Source organism: Maylandia zebra, linkage group LG8, assembly GCF_041146795.1.
Source record: "Maylandia zebra isolate NMK-2024a linkage group LG8, Mzebra_GT3a, whole genome shotgun sequence".
NCBI lineage: Eukaryota > Metazoa > Chordata > Actinopteri > Cichliformes > Cichlidae > Maylandia > Maylandia zebra.
In genome coordinates, this window is record NC_135174.1 from 15,626,180 (window position 1) to 15,644,034 (window position 17,855).

The following is a 17,855-nucleotide window of genomic DNA, read 5'->3' on the forward strand; positions in this document are numbered from 1 at the left end:
ACTAGGTAACAAAAGCTCAACACTGTGCCCAGCATCCTGGAGCACTTCTGTTGTGTTTTGTACGTGTTTTGGAGTTTTTACGTGTTTTGGAGTTTTTACGTGTTTTGAAGTTTGTACATGCTTTGTCTCTAGGGGCCACAGTAAATATACTTTTATTTATTCACTCCACATAAAATGTAATAAATAAATCATATAATACAAAAACCAATTATTCACATTTCAATATTTAAATTTTCAGCTTTTTTCTTTTAAACAAATTTAAAGTGAAACAACACAAAACACTGCAAACCACAACACAATTAAATATAAATTATAATATGAAAACAAAAAGAACATGCATATTCTCTGTCATATGGACCTGCATGAATAAACTTTCTGAATCCTTTATCATCTGCAACTGAAAATAGTTGTGGATGATTACTATACCTTTCTAATGTGAGGTTGTTGTCCCGGCTCTCTTTCTCTGTCTCTCTCTCCTGCTCTGTTCCTGTGCTACTGAGTGTAACTACCGCCCCTCCCCCCCTTTGCCCAGCGCAAAGCACAAGGCTGCATGCGGAGTGAAGCGGAAAAAAAGTGCGAGAGAGAGGGTGAGAGAAAGAAAAAAAAACAACCCACGGCTCGCGATAAGGAGTCGGTTCGCGTCATTCACGTCAAAGATCCGGCTCTAAGAGCCATTTCGTTCGCGACCGACACATCACTACTACAGAGGCATTATGTTTCTTATAATCTATTCAGTAATCATTACTAAGAAATTCCAGCATGACCTGTGCAGGTACTTCCAGTATAGACACCACCTGTACAATCTGGGGGCTGGAGACTGGGCAGGTGCTGGGGAGGGTCAACTTGGTGACAGGTCACGTCAAGACACAGCTCATAGCTCATGACAAGGAGGTAAAAGTTATTAGATGATCCATCAAACTTTATTGAAGCGCTGTCCTTTAAAACAAACATGTTGGAGTGACAGACTCATGTGGGCCACTGTCTGCTTGTATCGCAGGTGTATGACATCTCGTTTAGCCGAGCAGGCGGGGGCAGGGATACGTTTGCCTCTGTGGGTGCGAATGGCTCGGTCCGCATGTTTGACCTCCGACACCTCAAACACAGCACAATCATCTACGACGACCCACAGCATCACCCATTGCTCCGACTCTGCTGGAACAAGCAAGATCCCAACTACTTAGCTACCATGGCGATGGACAGCTTGGAGGTTAGTGCTGCTCCATTTAAAGGGCTCCTGCTCAGATCATGAAACTGCACAGTGGAAATGTCAATCTAACCATTTTTTCCTTTTATTTTGTATTGAAAAGTCAATTTAAGAGAAGCTCTAAAAATGTAAAGCGTCGCTGTGTATCCTCAGGTGGTGATTTTAGACGTGCGTGTACCCTGTACTCCGGTAGCCAGACTCAACAACCACAGGGCCTGTGTGAACGGAATCGCCTGGGCGCCACATTCCTCCTGTCACATCTGTACTGCAGGTAGGCAGCTGTAGCAAAACACTTGATTGTAGTTTTTAGAGCACTGCATAATATCGTTATTTAAAGGAAACCTAGGCCTCTGGTACATTTGATTGGCCCTCCTAAGGTCAATGGGAAATTAAGATTTAGATGTAAATAATTATAAAACATGCAGTCTGTCCTACTTTAGCCACCAAACGCTCTTTGATAAACTCCCCATCAGATAATGCTTTACAGTTTTTTGCAATTTTTTTGTGGAAAATCACAATACAACTGTGTTGCTTTTTATTTTGAAGGGGGTTCTTCTTTTATAAAAATTTAATTGTTAAACTTGTGTTATTTATTATGCAGCTTCACTGTAAATGCATTTTTTTATATCAGCAACACAGCCCAGTTACTCACCTTTGTAGGGGTCTAACACAAGAGTTCGAGATTACAGAGGAGCTGGCAACAATGCACTCAGTGAAAGGGACTAGAGTTACTGCACTGTTCAGATCTGACGGGAAATTGTCTGACTTTTGAAATGAAAGCAAGATAAAGTGACTAAAATGAATTCTGAAATTGGTACTTTTGCATTGTATTACAACTCAGGTGTTGTGTGAGTGCTAAAAATTAACAATGTTGCTAAAATAGTTAACTTCATCAGGGCAAGAGCACTGAATCAGAGTTTGTTGGACTTTGACTTGCAGAGCACTTCAGTCAGTATCACTGCTGGATTTTCTTTTCTTCTTTCAAACAGTCCACTATCCTTTGTCTTCAGAAAACTTAAAGATATCCAGTTGTGTTCTTTTCAAGCTTTTCATGACCCAGATGGGTGAGAACCTACACAGACATATTGATTAAATAGTGATACTGTGTTGGCCCATTTCACATTTTCATTTACTTTGACCAGTAGTTCAGAGGCGCGCCCCTCCACAATGGCCCTAGTTTCCCCTTGGCCCCTTGAAAAAATTAATTGCCCGCCCCTGATCTGAAATGTGAATGTCACTGCAGTAACTGAGATTCAACACAAGACGGAGCCCTTTAAGAACGAGCTGAGCAGCAAAAGTCTCAGATTTTGTATTTTAATGCGAAAACATCTTCTGAATCAGAGGTTGGATTTGAGATAATGACTTTGCAGAGTGTGTGATACTTTGGGAAGAAGAAACAGATTAGTGAAGGTTTCCACCTCATTGACTAATTTCTTGTTGGAAAGAATCAAGTAAAGCCATACTGTTATCTGGGGCAGATTTTTTTTTCCATCTTTCCTCCTGCCAAAAAAGGAAAGCCTGGTTGCAGATATTACCAGACTCAGAACAGGAATATGTTGTGTCTACTCACATTATTTTCTCCCAGACTAAATAAGATAAATTGATTGAAATCTCATCTCCTCGTCCTCTGTGTAGCGGATGACCCCATACTGGCCTACACAGCCGAGGGACAGATCAATAATGTCCAGTGGGCTTCCACCCAGCCTGACTGGATCGCTATCTGCTACAACAAATTTTACTAGTTAGTGAAAAATATTAGTTAATTTTCAATTAAGTGCTAGCAACACATCTGGAAACAGCTGGGACAAGGCCATGTTTACTACTGTGTGTCATCCTGTTTGCTTTCGGCAACAGGTAACAAGAGGAAAATGGAGAGGCAGAGTTTCAGTAATCTGCAAAAATGGTATACATTTCGGAACAGTATCCTCTATGTAAAATTCCCACTTTCAAATCACATCATCTACAGTACAATATATCTCTAAAAGACACTGCATTAAAAACAGGTAAAAACAGGGCTCAGGAACACTTCCAGTAATCACCGCTGGTGCCATCCAAGACCCTACAATAATACCAAGAAAATCAACACCTAGTCTTTCTTACAGGGAAGTTACTGGTACAAGATCAAAGATGCTAGCTATGTCAGTAACTGCTGTTTAATTCAGCTTATCTCTATTCCCTCTTCATTATTTTCTATTGTTGCTGACATAAAATTAAAATTACTTAACACAACTTTGCAGATTTATGCAATGCAGTGCATTATATTAAAGATACTTTATGTGAACTAAATTATCAGCCACACCTCTTAATCTTTGAATTTGGATATTTTTTCAGTCTGATTGCTACAGGTGTATAAAACCAAGCCTAACCTGATTAATCTTGGCCAACATAATTCTCTAAATATTTACACTAAACATAGTGGACTCAAAGTGTCAGTATTGGGTCAGGCTAGAGTAAATGGGTCTGCAGGGAAATTCTTTAGAATTTAAAAAGATCATTATCCATACATGAACAGGGACGCCACTCACTAAGGTTGCTGAGGTGACATTTCTGGATTAGCAGTTATCTATATAAAATATAACAACCTTTCTGTTAGTTGTTCATTCAAAAGTATTAAGTGTTTTCAAGTTTATTTCTTTAGGCAAGTCTGAAGGAAGTACACCGCCCAGCCAAAGAACAAGTCACATGCTAATATTTCATTGGGCTGGCTTTAGCTTTGATGATGGCACACTTTCCCCATGGTTTTAAGAAGTGATAATTATTATTCATTTCCATCCAGAATTGCATTAATCTTTCACCAAAAAATTGTATTGATGATGGGTGATGGGGGAGTCAGACTGCTAAAGTCTTCTCCAGCACACACAAAGATTCCCACTGGGGTTAAGGTCTTGCCTCTGTGGTAGCCAATCTATCCTCCATGTTCCCTGAACCGCTCATTTTAAACCTGGTGAATCCTGGCATTGTCAAATTGGTATATTCCCGTGCCATCATCAGAGAAAAAAAATCATTCTGTATATTCAGGTAGTCAGCTGACCTCGTTTTTTGGGCACATAACATTGGTGAACCTAGACCCCGAATCCAGTGGGGGGGTCTTTCGTATTTGGTTAGGTAAATCCACATGGTGACTGCTGTTTTTTGGCTGGGCAGTGTGTAAAATCCTTGTTTGCAAGCACTGTCTGTGTTCAACACTGTCCAATGTCCAAAGTAATAGTAAAGTAAAAAGTGTAATTATAAATAATTCTTCAATGACAAACGGATGGACTGGTCACAGAGCTCCTTCTAAATGTCTTTAAGAAGTAGGTGACACTGACTGTCAGACGATGGGGAGGACAGGATCCGAGAGGTGTTTCTGGATCTCTGCCAATCGTGATTGTATGTCCAGGCTCTCTGGTAGTGAGGGGTAGCGGAGGTTACCACACAGCCTGGAACTGTCCATGAGGGAGGATTTGACTGATGGCTGGGGTAGCTGAGGAGTTAGCCCAGTATGTGTGTCAGTTTCAGGGGTGATAGCCATGAACATGGTGTCATCAGATGCCGCAGTCACGTGGATCCCACTGGACAGTGAGTCCTGGGATTTGCTGGTCTGCTTAAGGTCTGTCTCAGCCGAGGTCTTAGTAAATAAGCACAAAATGTTGAGATGAAAGAAAATGAAATGCGTTTCAGATATATAACAGTGTTTTTCAGATATTTGGCCTAACTGATGAATTGTCGTGTTTTTTTTTGGTTTGATACCATACCTGTGTCGGTGCCAAGCTGTCCATTTGTATGGGGGAAATGGGATACATGTTATGCAGCACTGGAGTTCCAGCCCCATACAGGCCAGGGGAATCAGCGTGGAGAGTACTAGATGATACAGTGCTGTAAGCTGGAGGTACAGGGGCCATCTGTCTCTGGAGAAGCTGCAGAATAACACTGATGTCAGTTGTCATGCGAGTCTCCAGTCTGAGGAAATAAGAGGTACTAATTAAAAGATGGTGGAAGTATGAGAAGAATGAAGCAAAGTGATAATAAATTGCATGTCCAGACCCAAATGTTACATGCTTAAATTTACACCAGAAATAATGTCATGTTTACGTCCTGCTGATTTTGCTTGTTGACGTGTTGGTTTTAAACTTTATTCCAAATGAAAGTTTGCATAATTAGAGGCATGCCATAGACTGACAGGTGGTTGCCAATGCAGGCTGCAATAGCCTACTGGATATTCTTAAAATATGAATATACCAAAGTTACAATCCGCCCCCGTTGAATGTGTTTGTAGTGCTGATGCCTTTTAGAACATGTAATATGGCTAGCTGTGTAGATAGTTAATGTAATTAATAACTTAACAGATCCATGCTGTCTGATTCTTGTTTTGGTGAGTTCAATTTGATTATTTTCTCTATATTTTACTTAGCATTAATTTAACATATAGTCTCAAAACTGCAATTTACTAGAGCTTGCTAGCATAAACTGATAACTTAGGGCTCAAAATGTTTGTGCAAATATGATAAATTTTGACTCCAACGTAATGTAATGTAACTTATCGTACTATGAAAACTACCCTCACTGCAGGGAAAAATTATTGCCTGTGCAATATGTAACAGAAAAACTAACAAAATGATGTTATCTGTCCAAAATGCTATGTTGCTATGCTATGCTGGCTATGTTTCAGGAAGATTTTAGCACCTTATTTTCAGTTAGCTGTAGAAAAGTTAACTACATATAGCAAGCTAGTACTGAGGCTTTGGAAACATGTAACCACTAAACATGTGACATTAACTTTTCACCATTTTGCACATGCAGTGATCAATACAGTAGAATCAAGTGATTAAGATTTCAATGACACCTAGGACTAGAAACTGGTCTGCAACCATTTAGTAACCACCAGTTGTGAGAGAAAATATGTAATCCTCCACTGGTTGGCAATTGGTTGCTGGAGGCTGGTAGCAGTTGCTGGGAAATCGATTGCTAATGGCCTAGTCATATGGGCTTACAGACGAGTCCACAACCATCTGGTAACCACCTGTCACAAGGGGAAAATGTATACTCATTAACCAGTTGTTTGATTTTTGGGGGTAACAAACAAAGAGTAAGGAGGGACTTCTACATAATACAAAGTCGTTGGAGAGCCATGAATATTTTCCTCTCTGCTGTTGATTTCAATTGAGTTCTGTGCTGAACACAAGACATGAAAACTGGAATTTAATTTAACTTTTTGCATAAAGTCAGATTTCAACAAAGAAAAATTCAAAAAGTGCTCAAAGTCTTAGATGGAACTAAAAAAAAGTATGGCTTGGAGTGATGCTCATATGGAAATGAATATAGTATAGATAGTTTTTGAATTTTTTGCTTGTTAAAGAAACTCTACAGATATGTTAATTGTTCAGGTGTAGAAATGTAATGCTCAGGGTTACGTCAGGATTCCTTCGCTAAGCCATTGGTTCTATTACTTACAGCAAGGCTCGTCACGTTGCTGATGTATACATGCAAAATGAATTTGTGCAAATTTTCAAGATTCTTGGGTGATGTAAATGTTAACTCATCACCCATTTTAAGATAAGACAGAAAATTCATTGACTGAGGGAATTTAGGCAATGCAACATTTGAGGAGTGACATTTTGAGCCAAAGTCACTCCTCGTATCTTTTTCTCAGAAGTAGCAAAGATCAAAAGGTGAACGGTAGCAAATGCACCTGTTGAGCTGTGAATGCAAAATTTCAAGGCGTGTCTCAAGTTCACTGGGCCTTTCTTCTGTGAATGGTGGTGGGTGGCATGAGTTGCGGACAGAAGGTGATCGCCAGGCTTGACTGGAAAACTGCTGTGATTGTCTGTCTGACCAGTATTGATACATCCCTGGCACATTCAGAGATGAGGCTGAGGAAAATATCAAGACAGTGCTTCAAAGTGACACGTTTAAAAGAACCAAAACCTTTCAAACAGGGTAACAATCAAGACTGCAGTTAAATTTATATCTTGCAATTGCATGACAAAATCAAGACTGCCATCTACCTTGAGGACCCCGGTCAAACACTGCATCCTTCCCCACTGAGGTGCCACTTTGGGGGTGCAGTTGTAGTGCAGATGAAGAGTAATCCTGCCTGTCAGCTTCTGCAGAGTAATGCTCTGTTTTGGCACCATGGGCAAGAGGTTTTTCAAAGTCCTCACTTGCCTGCGAACATGACGATCCACAGCTACAACTGTCCTCCCAGCAGGCATGAGAAAATGACTGATGGCAGGCCTGAAGGGGATACGAGTCTTCGTGATCAATTCCATCTGTTCAAAGAAAAGGATTTCTGTCCTTCAGTTACAGTTTTCCCACGCATGACACCCACAGTTTGGGGTGTCAGGCAGCCAGAGTTGGCTCAATTACAAGTCAAGTTGAAACACAGGTGGTGGTGGTGGTGGTGTAAAACTTTTCAAATCTGTAAGGCCTGTTTTACAGGCATGTCTAAAGCATCTTTGGATTCCATGGATAATCTCAGTATGATTCAATGTCCATCCATTTAAGTCAGGATTTGAAATGGCTTTTCACATTGTTTGCTTTGTTTGCACGACTTTCTATGCATTTCATATCTCACCTGGCCTATTTCTGCAGTCCAGTGAGTGTATTTTGCATCTTGGTTTGTGGTGGTATTCACAGTCATCACCAGAATCATCATCTATTATTACTGGTGGCTCTTGATCAGCCTAAAGACGACAGAAAAAAATATTTATTATCTCACCAAAGTGACAGTATAAAATATCTGTTTTTAGCATTAGGTGAAGTGTGTTACAATAAACTGTCAATGTACATCTCTCAGGTCAAAGGTTATCTCCAGGTTCCTCCAGAAGTTGTCTGCAAAGCTTGGGTACATATCCAGGACCTCAAGAAGGTCATCCCTAAGGATGCGGTGCAGTTCACAGTAGGTGATGGTGTGTAGGTCTGAACTTGATTTCCCTGGCTCATCATAAAGGTGGATATGCTCACCAAAGATGTCATTCTTCTCTGTAAGAGGACAAAGATTTATTTGATTTGAGAAGGTCATTTTTGAGAGGACTTAAGGAGTAAAATAATGTATGGTTATATAGCTTTACCTAATATGGCCACCACTACATCCTCTCTGGTGACCTGGATGGAACCATGTGAGATGAAAAAGAGAGAGTCGAGGATGTCTCCATAGTGAATCAGAGTATCTCCAGGAGGTGCATGGACTGTCTTGAATCTCACAGATAAGACACGGAGACATGCTTGGCTGCCTCCTTGGAAAGCCTTGCAGTTCTGTAGCAGAGAGCGGTGCAAGTGCAAACAGATGTCTGCCTGCAGAGACTCTGGAAATCCCTTTAACACCTGAACAAAGAAATACGGTCAGAAGATACGTAACAATAAGAGAGATAAAGAACATCAAAGGAGCATTACCATTTTGTTTACTTACAGCATTCATGTCTATTCCGTTTGTGTATGTCCATGCATGCTGGAAATACTCCTCTAGTCGTTGGCGCAGACTACCTGGAATCTGATGGAAGCGGATAAACTCTTTGACTCTCAGCATCTGGGTGTGGTACCGGGTTGTACCAGTGTACAGCCGCTGGATTATGGCAGATACATTGCCAAATATGCTGGCGTACATGAGAGCTGATACAGAAGAGAAAGAGGACAAGAAGACAAACAGGATTGGGTCATTTCAGATGTAATAATGATAAAGTTGTACCAGTACCCAACTAAAGACTTAAATACAATGACCATTGGTTATTCAACTTACATCCAATGACCATGACACAGATGGAGAACATCTTCTCTGAGTTCGTGTTTGGAGACACATTACCGAACCCCACACTCGTCAAACTGCTCAGGGTGAAGTACAGAGCTGTGACGTACTTGTCTTTGACTGAAGGACCAGAGCTGGAGTCTGTTTCATTGTACGCCTTTCCAAGTTGCTCAGCCAGGTTGTCCAGCCAACCAGTCTCAGTGTACGGCCTCTCCACAAAGCCAATGGCATACCACATGCACGCTAGCCAGTGGGCGATGAGTACAAAGGTGCACATGAGCAAGAAGAGGACAGCAGCACCATATTCAGAATATCGGTCAAGCTTTCTTGCCACACGGACCAATCGCAATAGCCGAGCTGTTTTCAGGAGGCTTGTTAAGGTTGCCATCTTTGGTATCCATGAACAAGAGGGAACATGTAAGACAGGGATGGGCAGATAAAAGGTCAAACAGCTTCAATAACTTTTGAAACTCAATAGGGAACAACTTTTAAAGTTTAGACACTTAAGGATAAAAACCTTTGAAGCTTTACAAAGAATCAGAATTCTTACCTCGTCCGAGCTTGATCTGAAAATGAGAAGGTCAAACGGGATTGCTGCAAACAAATCAATAGGGAACCAGCCTTTGATGTAATGCTTTGCTATCTGGCTCGGCTGCGTGACTACCTCGTCATTTTGGTCCACATAGGTCGTCCGAAGGTTGATGATTATATCCACAATAAACAGCACGTCCACCGTAAGATCTGCCACATTTAGAGGGTTACATGTGTAGCCACAACTCCTTTGGCGTAAATCCCCATTTTCAGCCAACAGGAAGGCAGCTGAGTAAGGAGTAATAACAGCTGTGTAGAGGACCAGAAGGAGAATAATCCAGTCCCAAAATGCCTTAAAGGGGCTGTAGTGAAGCAAGATCCACCATGTCGTTTCTGGTACCTGGAGTTTGTATTCAGGCAGCACATCAGACTCCAAAGAGAGAACCTAAGCATATAAAGAATTCATCAGTATGCTCTTTACCTATTTCACAGGGAAATCAAAATATTTAACGAGTGCTGTTTTAATTGATTTTGAGGAATATACTTCTTCTCCCAGAAGGTGAATAAATATCCATCATGTACCCAAATCCCTTCTTTCTTTGATGAAAAGAACACCTAATCTTTTGCATGCAAAGGAAAACAGTAAACCTAGATTTCTACAAAACAAATATTAGTGTTTCTATTAAATCTCTCTCATAAACTAACCAATAGACCTTGTTAGAGCACGTACTGTTTTGACCAGGTTCTCGTTGGAGGCTGCGTGCTTTAGTTTTGCAACCTTGTAGGTCCAACAAATCCTTGACCATCCTGTCATTAGTGTCTTTCAGCAGACACAAGACTTGCAGAAAAGTTAGATCCAGATAAGGGAACCATATCCAAAATTTCACAAAACCTTAAAGATAGATAAAATAACAACATCCTGTTATCAACAGTCTAAGAACTGACTGAACGCAGGATGTTGGTTTGCTGGAAGCCAATAATGATGAGTTGGTCATGTGCTTTCACTGTCATTGAGTTCTGCCTATACCCTCAATATCGTATTATTTAATCTCACCAACTTTGCAAATAACTCTATGAAAAAGACAGATAAATTAGATTATTGACAGTCAGAGAGACAGGGATTACCGGGTACCCCCATGGAAGTTCACATGCCCCTTCCATTTGTTTTGAATCCATCTCACATGATCCCACAGAGCAGTGATGCAGGTCACTGAGCTTTAGGGGTCCAGCAGTGTTAACAGTAGGTGTTAATTTAACTGTGGCTCAGTTTTAGGTTCTACTTCACACCCAATGATGAATACAACCAGTCACCTGATCACCAACTGATTTTAAAAGGTTAATTAACAGAAGTCTTCCAGCGTGGAAACTTTCTAGAGCCCATCTTGTTCTCAGTATTTAAAAACATGATTACTTTCACATCCAGTGATGGACTGAACCAGGTCAGCAGTGAATGTGATCATTAATGGCAATACATTTCAGTCATTTGGATCTCATAAATGGGACCTGCAGAGCCCATGTGAGGTTCTCAGCTGCCATACCTGTGTGACCTTCTCTGTGACATTGGGCGAGCGCTCCCCCACTTTGAAGGAGCCGTGGAACTCCATTCGAGGAGTCGGAGATGAACGGCATTCGGGGCTCCTGATGGCCGGTCCCCCACCCTTCATGAGGTCTGAGTCAGACATTGAGCTTTGCTGTCCTGTATATGATTAGAGAAACACTCCTTTATATTTAGACTAAAGAGATCACATCCAAGCTGGTTTCAAAAAAAAAAATTTTGATCATTTTCTATAAAGAATTTTGACTTTTTCATAATATTACAATAGTTAGTGTATTAAGATTACCATTATTGTAAGCCTGATGTAATTTACTTTATTATGCTTTTGTTTATATAAAGACACTTATTGAAAACGTCTTGATACAGCTCTGTTTCCTAATACAAACTCCTCTGTACTCTAAATTTCCCAGAATGCAAGTCTAGCTGTGCCCCTCCCAAAATACTATGCCCTCACATAGTGCAAGGAGTCAATACTTTAATCCCTGCATGGCAAAGGCAGGATTTACATAGCTGAACAATCTTTCAATAGTCGATCAAATCTTCAGTCAAACATCACTAAAAGTGAACAGGACATACCTGATTTGAAACTTCAAAGTAGGATGTTCCTTTACCATATATACGCATCCAAAATATCCATCATTTCAAACACTTTTTGGACAAGTGTCTTCGAAAACATTCAGTCTCCTCTTTCATATTTGAGTAAAACAAAAGTACTCTGTGTTTCTGTTGTGGCTGCAGATGTCAGTATTGAAGCCTTCACTCTGGCACGCAGCGGAGGACTGTCCTGCTGCTCGCATGTGACTGTGCAACTTTCCCCGACACTGGAAACCAATCAATGCCACGCTATAGCTGAGAAGAACCGACTGGAAAATCGATGACGAGCATTGATAACAGAACAAATGGGCTCAGAGCCATTACATTAGATCTCCCTGTTGACATCAAATTATCATTTCAGCTTTCTAATTTGGTTTAAATTAAAATTAGATTATATTTTGAGTATAGTTCAGGCTGCATGATATGAAGTTGAAAAATTCAAAACAAAGTTGGGAATGGTGTCCACTCCATATGTTCCATGCAAACTGCTGAAGTGCAAGCTTATTGATTAAAATGTTGACACTACAGTTAATACAAGGGAGAAATGACCCATTATGACATTGTCCTTCAGCTGTAACCTTTAACATCTGTATTTCTTTTATTTGGTTCTTAAAAACGTTATATCATATTTTCCTCTTTTAAAACATTTTTGATGACAAAGGAAAATATTTAACAGTAGACAAGCGATGTATCACGCCTATACTTTACATGCCCTAACTGAAAAACTGCCAAATGTTTTCAGAGGTCAACCTAATCGATGACCCGATGGCCCAGGGCCAAGAAAAAAGTACATCAGGAAAGTTCATTGGTCAGATGAGGGTCTGTTTTGGCCAGTGATGGGGTTTCTGGCCTTTGAGGTCCCTTATGATGCAAACAGATACAATAGCTTGCAGAACCAACTTTAGCAGAAATACTAGTTATTCATTTTCTTTTTTGACTTTATCAGTCTGTCACATCATTCTTGAGAAATTTTTCTCCAGCTCTTCTTTACAGCATTGCTTCAGTTCATTGAGTTTTGCAACTATTTGTTTTGCACAGCTCTCTTAAAGTTCCTCCACAACATTTCACTCAGACTGAGGTCTGGGCTTTGACTGGACCATTGCAGCACCTTCATTCTTTTATTTTTCAACCATTCTGTTGTAGATTTGCTGATGTGCTTTGGATCATTGACCTGCTTTAGCTGTCAAGTAGATAGCCTTACATTTGACTGTAGAATTCTTTGGTATACAGAGGTGTTCATGGTCAACTCAGTGACCTGTAGCCACAAAACAAGCCCAAATCACCACCTCTCCACCACCGTGTTTAACAGTTGGCATGAGGTGTTTGTGCTGTGTTTAGGTTTCCCCACATGTTCCACTTTGGTCTTGTACAAAAGCAGCAAAAAACTATCAAATAATTTAATATCAATATTTGTTGTTCATCTGAGGTTATTTTAGTACCTGCTAAGGAAATAATGCGTTACAACGTTAACTCTTAAAAAAATAAACATACTCTTTCAATTCTGTATCATACGGCTGAACGCTCTTTATCTAACTGCCTGTTTTGGACACTTTAAAGGAAAGAGAAGTTACCATCACCGGCCCTGCTGGTTTGTTTACCACAGCCTTTGTTTTTCGCAGTGATACCTAGAGCTGAGCTGAGTCTAAATTTATTTTAAATCTTTAGTTACTAGTTATTTTGCAGATTTGGACTAATAATTGGTTGTGATCTGTCCTAAATGCAGCTGCGTGTCTTTTAATATTTCCAGAAAGAGATCTCATATCCCCTAACTTTAATATATCTTCACTGACTCCCTGTTGACTTTCTAGTCAGTTTTAAAATTTAAATGGCAATGCACCCCGGCACATGTTAAAACTTTTACTGACCCACTCTTTCAACCCTTAGGACTTTGGAACAGACTGCTGGTGGTGTCTCATTTTAAAATGAGTGGAAACCAGGCCTTTGGGGTGGGGTGGCATGAGTTGCACTTATCTTTGTTTTACTGATTCAGAAGAGGCTTTTAAAAAAGGCTAGACATTCCTACTCAGACATGCATTTCAGTAATTATATGTAAGACTTTGTGTTGTTGATGTATCTGATATACTGTATTTAATTTTTTTTCATTTGTTGCCAGGCACTTTCTGACTTTGGCCTTGAAAGGTGCTTTACAAACACATTTATCTTAATGACGAGGTATTATGGATGAAGCAGGGACTATAGGAAGCCAATCAATTAGATTTTTTTTGTGGGCCAGTTAAAGTGTGACCTTCTGACCTGGAGGCCCAGAGGATAAAAACATGTTATGACCTGTTGTTTGCATTTTTTCAGCATGTCTATTGTGCATGTTTCTACTGTGACTATTATAGAAAACAGATTCTAGACAAAAGCATTACGCAAAGCTGTCTCTCATGTCTGGATGAGGGCTGACGTTTTATTTTAAACTGATCCGTGCTAATCCACAAACACTTGTTCCTTCTATGAGTTCAAAGGTTAACTTTGAGGTCATGTTCAATCAAAAAGGACTCATTAAAACACCTCTTTTAATAACTTTTACAAACCTACATGATGAATTCTTTCGTCAGTATGGAGATGCAGTTCACTTCCCACAGCACAGTGTATTTCAGGATGGCTTCCCCCCCACATACAGACCACATCCATAAGGCTAATACAGTCACACTTTCAGACTCTCAATTTTAATTTCAAGACTCTGTTCTTACTGATAACATGCAGTATCGGCACCCATGAGGTGTCAGCTGGCAAATCCTTTGTCTCCAATATTCCACAGTTAGTGTCCACCTAGTGTCCAGAGACTGTCCTCAGCTGTGAGCCTGGATGTTGTCCCACACTCTGACTACATCTGGACAGTCATTGAGGGCTTCTATTAGAATTGAAGCAGCATCGAGGTGATCCTCGTCCAGGGGTGCGTGTGTGCGGGGAACAAACTCCAGCCCAGAGGATAAAACCTCCATTCCTAGCTCCTTTAATAAGGCCCTCACCTTATTCAGGTCAGCCACATCACAGAGAAACTAAAGACAAAGAGGTAGATCAAGCTGTTAAATAAAATTTGTACCTATTATTTTAATATTGTAATTATTATTATTTTTTTAGATTTCTACATTTCAGAGACCTTGAGTATTTCTTTTTTCATTTTGTATTGAATGCACAAACTGAACTGTATTTAACCTGAGGACAGATCTGAAGGTTGTGTGTTCTACTGTACTGTATGGAAAACTGAAAAAAAACATCTGTTTGTCGGTATCTCGAAGAATTAAATCATTCCAATCAGTTATTTAAAGGCACATATCAAAACTGAAATCATTTTCCTGGAGGTTGATGTCCGACCTGCAGCAGGGGCTTCTCCTCCTCATCCTCCGTCTCTTGGACGTCTTCGGCTCCAGCCTCGATGGCCAGCTCCAGTGCTCTCTCCGTGGTGATGTTCTGACCTGGCACGACCACCACTCCCCTCCTCTGGAAGTTATGCCGGGCTCCGTCTGACAGCATCCCCCTGAGGATGGAAGCAGAATTAAAAAAAAATTTTTTATTCCGAAGGCTTACAAACAGATACGTTTACTTCTTCAATAAAAGAATAAAAACAATAAGAACATGTTAGTAGTAAACAAGCAAGCTTAAATACATCTCCCTGCTGTTTTTTCATCACTTATACCAGCAATACAATCTTTAATAAAGACATACATTACAACATACTATTAAGCTTTCATCACTGCTGTTTCCTGCAACTAGAGGGACATCTACTGGCTACTTTACAACAAATCTTTTGTATAGTGTGTGTAGAAACCTGAAATTTCCTATAACAATCTGATATTCTCTGTCCATGTTCTTTGTTTTTTTTTTCCTAATCTTTAAAAATTAAAACACTGCTCCTCTGGCATGTTTTGAATATTTTATCAAGGTATTCTCAGGTAATCTCTTAAGATTTGTTAACACTGATTTTGCATACAGCTGGGATTTGTTTTGTGTGAGAGAAAATTGATGTATCTGTTAACCTTAAGTACATGTCGAGCAGGTTAACACTAAAACCATCGGCGATGGTGTGAAAACGCTCGTAAACCTGACACAGTTACAGAAAGGTGAGACTACAGGAAGCCGGGCCTGACCCATTCTTGTTAAGCAGGCGTTTGATTTCCTGGTGGGTGCGTGAGTTGTTGTCGGTTAGGACTTCGACAAGCAGCAGACACCCGCCGGGTCCCCGAGCCTCAAACATGTGCTGAGATGCTGGCTTGGCCTTTTCCTGCAGAGACAGGACACAAGACGAGAAGATGACTGCAGCACAGTATCACAAAAAATAACACATACAGTTATGTTCTTAAGTATTTGGACAATTACACTTTTTGATATTTTTGTACACCACCACATTAGATTTTCACTGACTCTTGTATTTACAGCAGGCTTTAAGATTTCTGTGATGGGCAAACTGCGAATTAATAGTACAACACATTTAAAACAACTGTTACTGGAATCAAATTAAAAACCAGGGAAAACAGGTGAGTTCTGAGTAAGAACTCAAAGGTCTCTAATGATATTCTGGGGTAGGTGGTTCCACAGGGAAGAGCCTAAAGCTGAAAATGCCAGATGCCCGTTATTTTTTAGCCCTGTGATAAGAGCATCCAGAATCATTTGATTAGAAGACCTTAGTGCTGTAATGGAGTGTGGATGGTTAAAAGCTTAGATAAATAAGGGGGCAGGACAATTCAAACAATTAAAAACAAGCAAGAAAATCTTAAAAATTAAATCTAAAAGAGTGGATAAAACGGGGACCGTGTGTTCTCCATTGACTTGTTCTTAACTGTGTCACATTTTATTGATATATTTATAGATTTTTAATGACCCTCACCTAAGACTGCTACCCGGCTAAACAATGCATAAAAACTATTGGATGCAGGTAACCTGCAAACATGCTCTGTGCTCACACTGGGGAGGATCTGTTTGAAGTGGCACCACAGATGCTTTCTGTATCTCTGTGCCAGTAAGGTTATCAACGTACCGCACTCTTGACTGCAGCATCTATGGATGCTTTGGGCATGTTCTTGCTCCTGCACTGCTCCAGTATGTGGGCCAAATTTAGATTCAGCTCTGGGTTAGATCCACCTTCTGAGGATGACAACCAGAAGTGAAATTTTATCCAATCAGAAACCGTAAAGCAGTGAAGCTCCGATTAAACAAAACAAAACCCATTCTCACGTACCTTTGACAGCTATTCTTATCATCATACCAAACTTCATAAACATCCTCCCCCTCGCCTCATCTTTTGGTCCCTTGACGTGCTTCACCTTTGACCACTTGTTATGTCCGGCACACAAAGCGGGGCACAGCTGCAGTGTCCGGGCAGGAGGAGTCCTCCACCCTGAGGACACCACACATGAAGACGGCGGGAGAACTGGCTCCAGAGACGGGAACCTGCTGGAAGCCGCGGACACAGGGGGGCGGAGAGCTCTCAACAGCAGCAGCACCGGAGCCGCCATGCCCTTCACACACACAGACACACAACTACATGAACGCTCCTGCTGCACATGTAAGATAAGATAAGATAACCTTTATTAGTCCCACACGTGGGAAATGTGGAGCAAAGACTACGTTTAATGAGTGAGCTGAAAGTCTCCGTCAGAGGGAGAGAGCTCCAAACTTTGCTGTAACCACAGTAAATAATAAAAACTGTCTGAAGTTTTCCAACTTACGAGCTGACAAGTCAGGAGAGCACGCAGCTGCTTCTGCCCTTGTTGTCAGACCGGTACTTCCGGGTTGAGATGACGTCGGAATCGGACCTGTCAAAATAAAGGCTGTTAAATTATTTTAAATCATGACATTTGTGATACAGTAAATTCGTAATAGTGTGCATTACTATACATATATTTTTAAATAACTGACCACAGGAGTTACGGAAATGTTAATAGAACATTTAATGAATTAATAACTACATTCTCACTTACCAATTTTGTCTTTAGTAGTTGTAAAATGAATTTAAAAAAAGATTTTTATTTATTAAACGCCAAATAACAACAACAGTCGTCTCAAGGCGCTTTATGTTTTAAGGTAAAGATCCTACAATAATACAAAGAAAACCCGAACAACCAACAATAGTCAGGAAAACAAAAAGAAAGGATTACAAAACACGCACAACAAACACAGAAAATATTCATTTCCATTCAGTTTTATTTATATAATCCCGAATCACAAATGTTGTCTCAAAGTACTTTATATTGTGGAGTTAAGATCCTAGAATAACATGACGCACTTTAAGCAAGAAGTTGGCAACA

The 17,855-nt window shown here is 40.3% G+C and overlaps 3 protein-coding genes across 6 annotated transcripts; 1 reads left to right on the forward strand and 2 right to left on the reverse strand.

Moving 5' to 3' along the window:
- Positions 1-713: 713 nt before the first annotated feature.
- Positions 714-15,040, forward strand: LOC101484131 (DDB1- and CUL4-associated factor 7). Its single transcript, XM_004574987.4, has 4 exons — positions 714-891; positions 998-1,207; positions 1,358-1,475; positions 14,913-15,040. The coding sequence occupies exons 1-4, from the start codon at positions 760-762 to the stop codon at positions 14,915-14,917; spliced, it is 465 nt and encodes a 154-aa protein (XP_004575044.1). The 5' UTR covers positions 714-759; the 3' UTR covers positions 14,918-15,040.
- Positions 765-11,883, reverse strand: kcnh6b (potassium voltage-gated channel, subfamily H (eag-related), member 6b). Of its 2 annotated transcripts, none has more exons than XM_004574984.5 (12): positions 11,587-11,883; positions 10,994-11,151; positions 9,475-9,900; positions 8,919-9,312; positions 8,592-8,791; positions 8,254-8,506; positions 7,971-8,164; positions 7,758-7,866; positions 7,189-7,452; positions 6,873-7,053; positions 4,939-5,143; positions 765-4,811 (listed from the first exon to the last, which is right to left on the reverse strand). In XM_004574984.5, exons 2-12 carry the CDS (start codon positions 11,135-11,137, stop codon positions 4,515-4,517), a joined length of 2,667 nt encoding a protein of 888 aa, XP_004575041.2. In that variant the 5' UTR covers positions 11,138-11,151; positions 11,587-11,883; the 3' UTR covers positions 765-4,514. The 2 variants fall into 2 exon arrangements, with proteins under 2 accessions (XP_004575041.2, XP_004575043.2); XM_004574986.6 differs by having other exon boundaries at positions 4,654-4,811; positions 4,939-5,100.
- taco1 (translational activator of mitochondrially encoded cytochrome c oxidase I) lies at positions 13,990-17,346 on the reverse strand. 3 transcript variants are annotated; one of them, XM_004574983.2, is made up of 6 exons: positions 17,277-17,346; positions 16,787-17,066; positions 16,586-16,692; positions 15,699-15,832; positions 14,926-15,088; positions 13,990-14,609 (listed from the first exon to the last, which is right to left on the reverse strand). In XM_004574983.2, exons 2-6 carry the CDS (start codon positions 17,061-17,063, stop codon positions 14,400-14,402), a joined length of 891 nt encoding a protein of 296 aa, XP_004575040.2. In that variant the 5' UTR covers positions 17,064-17,066; positions 17,277-17,346; the 3' UTR covers positions 13,990-14,399. The 3 variants fall into 3 exon arrangements, with proteins under 3 accessions (XP_004575040.2, XP_076743600.1, XP_076743601.1); XM_076887485.1 differs by having other exon boundaries at positions 16,787-17,105; XM_076887486.1 differs by having other exon boundaries at positions 16,787-17,102; positions 17,277-17,310.
- Positions 17,347-17,855: the final 509 nt, after the last annotated feature.

Bases quoted from the DNA above. Each gene is read 5' to 3' on its own strand.
- kcnh6b (XM_004574984.5), bottom strand. From the start codon at position 11,137: ATGTCTGACTCAGACCTCATGAAGGGTGGGGGACCGGCCATCAGGAGC. The intron at 8,165-8,253 runs GTAAAGCTATAT...GTCCTCTTACAG, and splicing joins TGTAGTGGTGGCCATATTAG to AGAAGAATGACATCTTTGGT. The intron at 7,867-7,970 runs GTACATTGACAG...TGTCGTCTTTAG, and splicing joins TAACCTTTGACCTGAGAGAT to GCTGATCAAGAGCCACCAGT.
- taco1 (XM_004574983.2), bottom strand. From the start codon at position 17,063: ATGGCGGCTCCGGTGCTGCTGCTGTTGAGAGCTCTCCGCCCCCCTGTG. The intron at 16,693-16,786 runs GTACGTGAGAAT...TGTCATCCTCAG, and splicing joins GATAAGAATAGCTGTCAAAG to AAGGTGGATCTAACCCAGAG. The intron at 15,089-15,698 runs GTCAGGCCCGGC...TTCCATCCTCAG, and splicing joins CGCCTGCTTAACAAGAATGG to GGGGATGCTGTCAGACGGAG.
- LOC101484131 (XM_004574987.4), top strand. From the start codon at position 760: ATGACCTGTGCAGGTACTTCCAGTATAGACACCACCTGTACAATCTGG. The intron at 892-997 runs GTAAAAGTTATT...CTTGTATCGCAG, and splicing joins TCATAGCTCATGACAAGGAG to GTGTATGACATCTCGTTTAG. The intron at 1,208-1,357 runs GTTAGTGCTGCT...GTGTATCCTCAG, and splicing joins TGGCGATGGACAGCTTGGAG to GTGGTGATTTTAGACGTGCG.